Here is a 13,084-nt window from a genome sequence, read left to right on the forward strand (position 1 = left end):
AACACATTTTTTGCATGACTACGTGCATTTTCCTATACTTCTTAATGTATAAAATTAAAATAACAAGCTTCCCTCACCAACCACAAGGCACACTGCTGGCAGCTACCATGCACTATGCCAACCCCCCTCAACACACACACACACACACACACACACACACACACACACACACACACACTCTTAAACTCAAGCACAGAAAGCGACTGACTAATCCTTCTTCAGCTTTCAGAAAGTGAGAACCATTTCCAATAAATCACAACATGATTTGATGATTTGAAGTTTGAAGTGGAATTCCCATTTCTCGTTGTAAATTTAAAGAGAAATAACCGCATGTTTTGAAAATGACTTCTGAGCAGCGTGTGGGAATCCATTTTTGTTAATTGGCCCTAAAAACATGATTAGACAGGGCTGCGTCAAAGAGGCAGCAAAACTCTTCAGTGAGTGTTTACTGCATTGTGGCTTGGACTGTTTGACACCTCTCTGTGTTCTGCTGAAAGAGACTCATGCACATAAGCAGAAGCAGGGTGTGACAGAGTGTGAAAAGCCCCCACAGTGGTCTCATGGTCGTTTAACACATGCCCTCCGTGAGGCCAAAGACCCATTACTCAGTTTCTCCGATACTTCTAAGCGTCATGGATGACCTCCTCTTTCCAGAAAATACATGTTTTTTAATTTTGTTGACCACTGTGTATTCAAGTGTTAGTTTTACCCAGGAGGCCATGTTCTTAATGCGTGTGACGGAGCTCTGGCTGATTTGAAAAAAGAAAAAAAAAAGGAACATTTATTATTGCGTGTGTGTGAGTGTTTGGCAGCAAAGAGGAGCTCAGATCTCACAGGCAGCTGCGGTGACGGCTCTTTCTTTTAAACGTCTGATCAGACCAGAGGTCAGATTTCAGCCCACACTCCATCTCCCACACATGCACATATACATACACACACACGCACACACACGCACACACACGCACACACACGCACACTTATCTGATCAATTCACACACACAAGCCTTTCATCAATGCTGCCCTGGCATTATCACACCCCTCCTACGCACTGTAATGTACATTTCACAGTGCATACGTCTGCAGCTACGCATATACCAGAGAGAAGGAAGCAAATGAAAATAAATGCAAAAGAACAAACGCATTCTGGCAATTGTTCAAAGTATTTATAGACCGACAAAAAGACCAAAAAAAAAAAAAAAAGCGTTACACAGATTTTCTGCAACAGCCAGCGACTGAGAAACTCCTGTTAAAAGTTTTGTCCTCGCCTGCACCCATGCCGAGGTGTTCACGCCATCAGTTTTACTACACGGGGCCATGAGAGAGGTGTTGTTAGTGCAACCCTGGGTCTCTCTGACACAGACTGTCAAAACACACTCTAGCAAAACTGAGTGTGACAGTAGTGTGAAAAAGGAAGAGGTGCATGAATCTAAACTGATATACACACCTGCATTTAGCTAAACCTGCATTTAGCTAAAAAGAAGGCAATGTAAGCTGAGAGTCCTCTGAGAGAAGTGAGGGAGGGAAGGAAGCGGATTAATGACATTTTATTTGCTCTTCTGCAATAACAATATTATACTGCACGCTCCACCCACCATGCCAGTAAGTAACCTAAGTGATTGTTATTTTCCTACTGATGCACTGAATTTATCTGTATGTGTTTTAAGGAGGCTTTTATCCAAAACCACATGCCGTATGCAGGGAGACACAGACGACCCTGATTCATTTCAGTGTTGGTACCAGGTTCCACCAACTCCTACCACAGAGAGGGAATGTTGTCTGTTATGAGGTGGGGGATGAAGGGGGTTTGATACCCCACTCTGTCTGAGTCATAGCAGGTTGGTGGAAAACTAGTGGGCCAGTTACAAATGACAACCAACCAGTGGAAGTTATGACTTACAATCAGTTTTTATGAAATTGTGAGCTTCCCTGAAATGGGGTCCCTGATATAATTTAAAGTATTTTGTGGTGATAAAGCTTGTATCCTGGATTTAAAAATGAGATGTAAGCTCGTGTTGTTACAGATGTCTTTGCAGATATCTGTAAAAGTGTTTTTAAAAAATGAAATTGTGGTTCGGATGTGAAAAATAATCTGCTGTTATTAGTACAAGAGAGACCCAAGCAGCAGAATCACACACACACACACACACACACACACACACACACACACACACACACACACACACACACACACACACTAGTGGGTTGACTCAATTAAGTTAGTGCGCGGGTGTGCCGAGGAACATATTTTTAATTTGACACTATGCTTTATTTGCTGTGTAGGCAGGGTACATAAGTGTTTTTCTTTTCTTTTTTTAATTTCATTTTTTTTTGGTGCCAGTGTTGCTGTCAAAGTTTGTATCTGTTTTTCCTTATGCAGTAGAAATCCCCTGGAAGTGCATAAGTGTTTGTCATCTACCATGATCTCTATCGGGTAGTGGTTCTCAAAATGGGGTCCGCCTTAAAGGTGGGACGCACTTATTTTCACTATGATTCCATCCACAATGACAGAATGTGTGATAAAACATCTAAAAGCTAAAAAACTAAAAAATTGTATCTAATGGGGGACCCTGGGACAAAATCCTATCAGATGGAGGTCCCTGATCTAATTTGTGTCACTTTAAGGGTCCTTGACGTGCTATTTTTAGATGTACAGAGTCAAAACCAAAGAGGGTTTCACAGATTTTGAGAAACAAGCAGTATCTGAGAAACCATGTCACAGTTCGTCCCTGTGTGCGCTTGTGCGCGCGGGGGGGTCAGGAGTGGGTGTCACTTTAAGAGTTCTTGACGTGAAAGAGTAAAATTCTTATCAGCAAAGGTTATCTGAGGTGCATCATCAGGTCAGGGGCCTGGCAATGATCTGAAACTCATGTACGCCAACGTCCAACTTCTCATTCATTTAATCATTCTTCATTCACAACTCATCAAATTATCGTTTTTGTTTTTTTTAAATACTGGTCTTGATAGAAGAAATTACTCAGGTTGGCAGCATAAACTGATTATCTAAACACATTTCAAACTACATTTCAAAGTGTCACACCTCTCATCCTGTAAATAAGTGTCTAATCTAAACCACAGTCTGGACTGGTATGAGTCAATTTCAGATCAAGACTGAGGAGTTTATAAAAATTGGTTAGACATTTGAGATAAGATGCCCATTATCAGATTTGAGGGCAGCTGAGTTGCTTCTTTCTGTTTGAGCAAACCCTCTGCCATGAACATGAAACAGCCTACACACACATACACACACACACACACACTGAACAACACTCTAAGCTTTCAAAGAGGACTTGGGGTGTGCTCTGAGATTATTCTTTATATCTCCTTGGCTCGCGTTCATTTATACTGTGGGATTCAGATCAGTTTCAAGCTAAAGAGTCGAGACTAAATCAGCTCGTTGCCATGGTTAAAAGATACAGAAGCCTGTAAGCCAACCAGCCTTGTTTACTGTGCTTGAAATAGATTTGCTCTGTCAGTGCGGCCCCTGAGAGAGTCATGACACATTTTGCATGAAATGGTGTGTGTTTTATTCACTTCAATTATGCGCTGTGACTTGTGACTCTAAAAATATAAGCCTATATAAGCCTCTCAATTAGCCAGCCTGATTTGCGAGGCTGTGTTAGCGCTGCAGAGCTCACCCAGTTTAAAGTGGAGATGAAGATCAGAGTGGATCTGTGATGCAGGTCACCGTGGTTTCATACGTCATGCAGCTTCCGACAATGGTGTGCATTCCAAGGATTAAACGGAGATTACACTGTCTGTATAAATCAGTTGTAATAGAATAACAACATTGTAATATTCTGTAATGGCAATGATTATGATAATTACATAATTGCCTCCCTTCCTAACCTCCTTCCTCCTCCTCCTCCTCCAGGGTGAATCTGGCTCTGGCCTACACAGAGTTAACGGAGGAGCTGGGGCGCCTCCAAACACTGAGCTCCAAGCAGACGGAGATCCTGAGGAAAGCCTCACAGGAGCAGGCCAGTCCAGGTTAGCATCGACAGCACCCACAGAAAACACTGTGCGTCAATAATGTGGGAAAACTGGGTCAGCATCCTCCTCAGTCCCTCAGTGGTGCAGGAAGTAGCCTGTGTAGTTCCTTTCTCTCAGTTAAAAGTAAATGGACTCCAGTTATATAGTGCTTTTCTAGTCTTATCAACCACTCAAAGAGATTTACACTACACGCCACATTCACTCACACATTCATACAGTGCTTTTTATTTTCAATCACACACACATACACACACATAACGAGGATACATCAGTGGCGAAATCTCCTGCATTCTTGAAAGTTCATTAAAGTTGTGAACGCAGGGGAAAGGCCCCTTGAATTATTACTGATGCATCAATGTCCAAGCACAGTTTTCCATTATAACTTTTACCACTTTATATACTGTTAAAAAATTTAACCTATAACACTGAGAAATAATACTTACAATTGAAGTAGATACAGTGACTTAAGTTTATCAATATGTAAAGTTACTATAGCGGTTTTTTACTTTATTCTACCAGGAAGTCCCATTGAGATGAAAGATTTACCAAAGAGATTTGGCCACGATAGCAGCTGTACAAACTCACAGTATCTTAAAATACCACATATACAACATGACAGCAATTTGCACTCAATGGCCTCTCAGGAAAAACAACCACATTCTTTATGGCGCCAGTAAGATTTTCTTAGTAAAGCCTCTGAAATGTATTAGAGTACAAGTACTATAAAGTAGCATGAAATTGAAATACTTAAGTACAGTGCAATTCTTGTCAGAAGATGATAACTTCAAATGGCAGCCAAATTTTTGTAAAACATTTTTTTATTTATTTTTTTTTAAAGATGCTGATACTTTGTAAAATTCAACGTAACTTAAACCACATTCTGTTAGTGCATCGCTGCAGGGGTCTGTATGTTTGCCCCCGTTAGTCTAATGACAGAGAAAGAGTTCATGGTTGTGATTTGTTGCCACTGTTTTCTCACTCACAGCTGAAAGTAAAAAAAGACTGCAGCTATAACACAAGACATTTTGTGTTCGAGTACAACTTACAAGTGCTGAACTGTACAGTAGCAACACCTTTCTCTTCCTGCAAACGCAGTCACACACATAGCTAATGTCTCACGACTGTGCACCTACTACACACCACAAACCAGAGTGCACCACATGTTTATGCCTTTTACGCACTGTGGAAAACCGTGTTGCGCACATCACTGATTAACTGCGTATTTTTCTACACAGTGAACGGTGGGAAAAATTCAGAAAACCCCAAACTCCACTTGACTTTTCCCTAAGGTCATGTTGCATCATATTAATTTAGAAAATGCGACTTGAACGGCGCTTCCTGCTTAATTACTTACAGGATCGTCAAAGTGATCGCCTCTCAGCTATCTTTAACAAAACAAATACTTTTTCGTCAATCGTTGAAATGATCGGGGAATTGGGAATTTTGCGTGGAGGCCGTAACTGGTCTCCTACCTGTTGTTCTGCAGAGAGTAAAGCGTGAACTGAATAGTCCCATTTTGAGTGTTCCCTCCTCATTTGGAGGCTCAGAGAGCTCTTCAGAGTACAAACACCCCCTCCCTTTTAACACCTCAACCAACCGGCCAGAAATGATGTTTCCTCTTTGATATGGGAAGTGGAGCTGAAGTGGTGACTACAGGGGTGACTGACTCATCACCATATCTTGTAATTACAGGAAACACTACAACTGTACTTGTGCAGATCTCAATCTTTTTTTATGAAAACATAGGAGGAACATGATGTGTATTTCTATTTGTTGAACGTCTGTAGGAGGGTTTTCTCTCCTGATCAGCATTTTCAGTGGCGTACATCGAGAGAGCAATCGATCTACCGGTGGGAGCAGAATGTCAGATTTGAGCCGAGCATAATAAAAAGTGGTAAACCAGTGACATTTTCTTTTGCTTGTACTGGAAATGTCGCCAGCCAATGGCGGAAATAAGCATTCAACACGTCAAAGCAGTTCCAATGCGGCAATTACCATGAATATTTGACCAGACATTGGTATAAACACCAGGAAATTTACACAGATAAATAAATCCTAACATTACAATCCATAAATGAAGTTACGTTTATGTTATAAAAAAGTATGAACACACTGAGAGAAATTTATTTCATACGTGGCGGAGAAGCCTTTGTTGCAATGACAGATTCAAGACGCTTCCTGTATGAAGAAGCAAATCACTCATGGTGCTCAGGTGGGATTTTGGTCGTTAAGTCTTGAGGATTCAGAGCGGCCCTCTTGTGTTCCTTCCACGCATGTTCTGGTGATCGGCCATGCCATTCTTACAAAGTTATTTTCTTCTTCTGGAACCAGTTGAGAGTCTCCTCCACAGTCTGGTCTGGATTGTCATACTTTCTGGAAGGTCGTCTCATCCTCATCAGAACAGATTTATCTCAAGAATTTCCTGCTACATGGCTCCATGTACCACGGTGCTTCCACAGCCAAATAACCAACTACTGTTTGTGGTGGAAACATTTCTCCTCCAAACATGGCTTGTGGTGTAACACTCTGCCAGTAATTCACAGGCTGTTCCAAATGTGGTGCAGCAAACTTTAGACGACCCTCAACTTGCCATTTCTTCAACAACGGCGTCTTGCTTCTTCACTCTGCGGTCAGAAATCTAGCGAGGAGCTCCTGTGCATGGCCGGTTGATGGTGGACTTGAAGCTAATAGCCTCAATGGTGCTTACAAGAATATTTAGGAGTTGCGATATCCGGCAGTAACAGGTGCCGTTGCGATAAAGCGCAACACTATTGTTGCGAGTGCTCTTTGTCTTTACACATCATGTTTCTTGTGCGACAGCTTCGAAACCATGATGTCTATACTTGAATTCAGAGGCGGGTAAACCCTTTTTTTTAACCTATCATCATACACTAACCCATCTGATTCTAATTTACACAGGTTGGAGGTAGAACTACTTTGTGTATTCAATACTTTTTTCCAGTGTCATTTTCACTTAATTAAATACAACTTTATTAATGGATTGTAATCTTATGATTTCTTTATCTATGAGAATTTCTGAGGTTTGTACCAATGTCTCATGTAAATTGCTACATTGAAACTGTATTTAACAAAGAAAAATGTTGATGCGTCAAATACTTATTTCCACCACTGTATGTTACTGACTGGTTCAAAAATGTCCTCTACACAGGTAAACTATTTCTTCGTTAACCTGACTTGGTGCATGGGCATTATTGTTATCTCGAAACAGGACAGAGCTTTTCCCAAACTGCTGCCCCAAAGTTCTGTTGTTTAAAATATAATAACTTATGATAAATCTAATATAGCATGCAGCATTAAGAATGACCTCAACTAGAACTAAAGGGTCTTGCCCAAACCATGAAGAACAGCCCAAAAGTAAACACAAGGCCATGTGGTGCAGCAACATGTTGCTAAACTTTTATTCAGAACTAATTTTACGTGTTTGTTTTTCCTTTGTTCCCTCAGTCCAGCTCCACTCTCCCATCCACCACCAGCGCCACTCTCCAGTATCTCAGCGCCACTCGCCCATCTCACAGCGCCATTCTCCGGTCCCGCCTCCGCCTCACCACTCCCCAATCCAACAGAGACGATCCCCAGTGCTGCAGCGCCTCTCACCAGACATGCACCGCCGCTCGCCCCTGCTGGACGTCAACAACGGGCCGGCCTCTTACTCCTGCAGGCCGCCCAGCCAGCACCTGAGGGCCAGCTTCCAGGGCCGCCGAAGTTACTCCGAGGTCGCCGACCCCTCTGCTTACCAGTGCCCGCCCCGCTTCTCTCTGGACCCTGTCTCCACCCTGCCTAAGCCCCGGCCTTACGTTGAGGGCTACCCAAAACAACAGACCCAACATGTGGGTTCGGCTCATGGTGGACTGCAGCACAGGGGTTCCCCGTCTCCCCATCAAGGTGGTGCAGGAGGAGATGGGGGCCTCGGGGAGGGCTCCATGCGCCACTCCAGAGAGATGCCATTCCCACTGTCTGAGGTGGCCCACCTTCATTTTGAGCCCCCTCCTCCTTCTACACCGGCCCCACAGCCCCCACATTCCTCAGAAGATGAGGAGGAGTGGACCTGCCCTCATCCCATCAGCCCGCCGCGGACGCTGGGGGCGCTTTCCGCCGCAGTGCCCAGCGGTGTCATGAGAGGCCCAGCGTCCTGCTCAGCCTTCCCCATCCCTCAGAGGCCTAACACCCTCAGCTGCCACCCGCAGCCGGGGTACATGTCTGCAGAGCACGCTCAGTCCTGGCCTTCAATCAATGTGAGTGAAAATATAAAAGAGTTGATGCAGCCACATGTTCAGTGAATTTGATAACATGAGGTTGTATTTTTAAAAGTGTCCGGAGACATTTTGTCACAGCTGTGGTTAACTGCTGAGGAGGTTCACAGAAAATAACTTGTGTTTTTAACCCTGTGTTAAGAGTATATCTTTTCACACTGCATGTCACAATCATCTCGAGGCATCTGTCTTCACCGTGCATCTTCCTGGTTCCAAGTTCCTTTAAAAAAATTAAAAAAAACAGTTCAACATTTTGAGAAATGTGACTATTTGCTCTCTTTCTGAGGGTGAGATGAGAAGTTTGATACTGATCTTATGACTTTGCATTAAAAGTACAGGGCTGGGGTCAAGATGTGTTCAGCCTAGCTTAGCATAAAAGGGAAACAGCTATTCTGGCTCGTGACCAAAGTTTAAGTATATGCTTTAGAACAACTCTAAAGCTAAATAACAAACTGTATTTCATTTGTTTAGCCTGTGCGTGAGCAGAAATATAAAAATCTCCATTGGTTTTCCATTGACGTTGCCAGGTTTGGTCCTATTGTGCCTGTACAGACTCCAAAACCAAAACCTATGCTCACAAACTGTATCTGACAACCTATGCTACGCTGCACTTCACAGAAGTACAGGGTGGATGGATAAAGAAACTCCTCCTTAAACCAGATATTGTGATTTTTAAATTGAAAAGTGGAAATATATCCATTTTCCACTGGTAGCAAATGGAAAAGTAGTGAGACGTCCGCAGACGGAGGAGGTTGCACATCAGGGATGGGTCAGTGGAGCTCCAAGCCTTGACAGGGGAGACCACTGTTTCTTTCCTGTTTCCTACCAACTCTGCTGCTTTCGTTTCACCGTGATGATCAAAGTTCCGTTTGAGGGGAACTCCACCGATTATACACATCAAAGTCCGTGTACAGGTGTTGTCAAGTACTGTACATGTAAAAAAAAAAAAAATGTTTTCAGATGTGTATGTACAGTGTGCTGCAACAACAACAAAAAAAAGCTATATAATTTCAGCTACAGTTTAAGATGTGTCAGATCAGAAAACACCATTATTTTTAGTAAACAGCGATTTGGAGCAGTTTTCAAAGACAGATGTAATTTTTTCAGTCGTTTAGTCAGATCAGATAAAGTACATATATATATATATATATATATATATATATATATATATATATATGGCTTTGAACCTCCACCCCCACCCCACCATGTATCCTAGGACATCTGCACACTTGTTATCTTGTACTAAATTCAATGGAAAACATTTTAGCTGTCAGTTTACATGGTATGAATGTGTTTACTTAAAAGATAGATTACAAGACTGAAACATGGATGCAATAGAAGAGTATATCTTCCTATAATATAAACTATTATTATTATTATTATTATTATTATTATTATTATTATTATTATAGCTCCAGCCACTTTTACTAAATAATCTGAATAATATACATTTATTGCGATATAAACAGGTGAGGAACCTTAGACTATGCCACTTAAGGGTGATGGGTTTTTGGGCTGGAATTTGAAACAAGGTCAAGACTTCAGTTCCTCCTGAGCTTGTTGGAGGCGACAGATAAACTGCTTGATTATGCTGAGGGTGTCTGTATTTATTTATAATATTATTTTAGTGTGACTAATTTAAATTTCCTTTCTGAGGTGTTCATTCATTGAGGAACTGCCTTTGTGTTACTAAGACGTGAGAGTCACCGTGATACGGCAGTATTAAATGAATATTAAATGTATAGACAAGACAAATGAGTAGAAATTTGTAGTTCATTTTCTTAGAAATGAAGAAAATAGGAGAGGAAAAAAGACAGCAATAAATTAAAAAAAAAAAAAAAACCTACCTGTGTCATTCTGGAGCCCAACGCTGGCTCTGTATTTAATGCACAGACATGAAAGTGACACCAATCTTCTCATCTCGCTCAGAAATATTTTCCTAAAACAATTTCTATTTGATCTATTTTTCTAAACTGAGCTGGATTAAACAGTGAATCAAGACTGAGATCAGTGTTTCCACCTGGATTTACTACCAGTCGACCTGTTTCACGCAAAGACCCGAGCGGTCCCCCGTTGCGTAGGTCTGAAGTGATCACTCAGCAATTAGTGATGTAATTCTGTTGCCTCCCACAGACTGACTAATACAACCCAGCTAAGTGAGTAAGGCGAACACCACCTGTGGTTCTTCCTGGAGTCTGATTATGTGCATGTGTTGTTCTGCAGCTCTGGATGGAGACCGAGGAGAGCGACATGCGGAGCTGCCCTCTCTGCCAGCTGATATTCCCCGTTGGTTACCCTGACGATGCCCTCATCAAGCACATCGACTCCCACCTGGAGAACAGCAAGATCTGATTGCCATGGCAACCAGTCCTCACATACACAACACACACACACACACACACACGCACACACGCACGCACGCACGCACATCTGCGCTCTCCTCTTATAGATTACGTAAGAGACCGGCAGACAGGCCATCCATTTAGAACCAGTCAGCTGTGTGAGAATCTACAGGTAGGGATGCAAAATGGCACAGGGGCCTGTTTTATTTGGGGAAGTACTTAAACACACGGGTCCGTCTTGGATTTGTGAGTCCACATGCAGAATCCTTCACTGATCGCCCTTGAGGCAGCTCTGCCTGTATAATCACTGGCTCTGGTTGCTGCTGTTTTGTTATGAGTCTTGTTGTGTGGTTTCAGACAGTTTCAGGTGTCGTGTTGTTTTTCAGCTTCACAGTATCGTACACACGTATACACACACGTACACACACACGTACACACACATGCACACACACTTAGTACACTTTAGGAAAGTAAAGCCAGTGACGAGCTACGAGAGGCAGGCTGGCCCAGTTCAGGAGTAAATGATCAGGGAGATGTAAAGGCATCTTTTTTTCTTTTTTTTTTCCACAGACTATTCTTAACTTTAAATACTGTACACCTGCTTGGAAATTTTCTATCTCACACATACACACACTACAGTCTATTTTGCAAAGGAATCTGTGCAGTAAGTGCCACGGACAGTAGAAGCTGGATTATTGAAGTCTTATGAGTTTTGGGTTGGTGACACTGTGAAGGAATGGTGACTGATCAGGGTTTGATTGCCAGTTCACTTTCACTTTTCTAAAACAAAAAGACGTTTGTTTCCACGGTAGCTGAGAGAGTATAAAACATTCCAGTCTCGCATTTCATCAACTGACAAAGCTGGAGAACGAGAATGTGAAAGTGCTGTTTGGATCAGCCTGGAGGCGGTTTTACCCTAACGGAGTTTTGATGCTGCCCTGCAGGGCGGGGCACTGATGCTGAAGCGTCGTCTCTCATGAGTGAAGGGGAAATTTTAGTCAGAATATACCTTTATGCTTGCAGCCTGTTCAAAAAAAAAAATCTAAGTATCTTAGCACTTTAAGTTAGCATAGCCTATACAATGTATCTGTTTTCAGTCCCCATATATATTTTCCATGTATTATTTACTATTTATATTGTCTATCTGTAAGGCAAAAAAATATGAAGATATATTTTTGCAAATGTCGATGCGCCACATGTCTCATGCTGGTGACATATTTCTCCCATGTGCTTGCACACTGCTGTACATAGAGGACTTGAAGGTTCAGAATCCCTCCGCATGGGACGCTTTTCTGTATAAATGGATCAACTGGGATTCTACTCGGTCTTCCTCAAGATCTGACCTTCAAAAAAACAGTTTGATGTCATGACGACTGCCCAGACCACCCAACAAAAACACAGCCGGCTGCATGAGATCAAGACTTCTGACCTGCTGCGAGGGGGGGGGGGGGGGGGGGGGGGGGGAGAGAAGGTGGCAGGCTTTTTAGTGTACTGTATTTCTATCTCGGAGATCTGACACCAGAAACATCGTCTCCGATCAACGTCTCCGATCAACAACGTTATCTCTGCAGGGTTCAAGCAACAGACATTACTCTTCTTTTGATACGTGGGTTTGATTTTTAATCACGAGTGGAATCTTGTCTCGAGATCTGCTTGTGGAACTTGAACTTCTTTTTTGAAAAAAAGGAAAAAAAAAAACACAAAAAAAACAGAGTTACACTGATGTCAGCTAATCTGAGGCTTTCAGTTACATGTGCAGTTATAATGTAGGGGATGTCCCCACACACCCACCCATGCGTTTAAGCTGGTTTGATACCGAAGAGATGAAATGCGGTAGATTTAGAGCACAGAGTGGAGCGACTGTGGCAGCAGGATGGTGCAGGACACAGGTTTCAAGTCTTTGTGTCAGCAAACGTCAACTCCGCTGAAGTACTCTTGAAAACACTGAAACCATACAAGCTCTGGAGGCTTCGCTTCAGGTGACAACTTTCCTATGAAGGTTTTTAAAAAAAAATCCAATGGGGGTCAAATATTATCAGTCTAAAGGATAATTCTGGTTTATTTGGACCTGATTTTAGTAAGTCTGGACAGCGGTTCAGTCATGATAACATTGCAACAAGTGCTCCAATCCATACAAGCATGTAGGACGTTACTGAGCTTGTCTGGTTAATCACTGAGATTTGGGAACGCAGCAACATCTCACAGATTATTCTCTGACAATAAAAGTGAAAGCTGCAACACAACTACCATGATAGCTTCGTCCATTTTGATTTCTCCGACTCTCCATTCCCTTCTCAAATTGGTAGGTCAAAGGTCACCCAGGTTGCATCAATTTACTTTGACCCTGTGAGAGAATCTGCCAATCATGATAAGATTGGAATGAATAGAATTCACAGGTGTGTGATCAGGTCTTTAGACTGTTTCATTTTAGAACCCTAAAAACAGTGAAAGCGGGGTTTCCTGCTGTGTTTTATAGTGGGG

The 13,084-nt window shown here is 42.3% G+C and overlaps 1 protein-coding gene across 1 annotated transcript in view; it reads left to right on the forward strand.

The window, feature by feature from the left end:
• The window catches only part of tbkbp1 (TBK1 binding protein 1), a 29,953-nt gene extending 17,907 nt beyond the window's left edge, over positions 1-12,046 (forward strand). The window contains exons 7-9 of the mRNA XM_023406759.2: positions 3,872-3,987; positions 7,456-8,243; positions 10,485-12,046. Of these exons, the coding sequence (XP_023262527.1) occupies positions 3,872-3,987; positions 7,456-8,243; positions 10,485-10,613 (1,033 nt within the window). The 3' untranslated portion in view covers positions 10,614-12,046. The remainder of the gene's footprint in view (positions 1-3,871; positions 3,988-7,455; positions 8,244-10,484) is intronic.
• The last annotated feature ends 1,038 nt before the right edge of the window (positions 12,047-13,084 follow it).

Source organism: Seriola lalandi, unplaced genomic scaffold (genome assembly GCF_002814215.2).
Source record: "Seriola lalandi dorsalis isolate HSWRI2012SDOR001 ecotype SW California unplaced genomic scaffold, Sedor1 jcf7180002054317, whole genome shotgun sequence".
Lineage (NCBI taxonomy): Eukaryota > Metazoa > Chordata > Actinopteri > Carangiformes > Carangidae > Seriola > Seriola lalandi.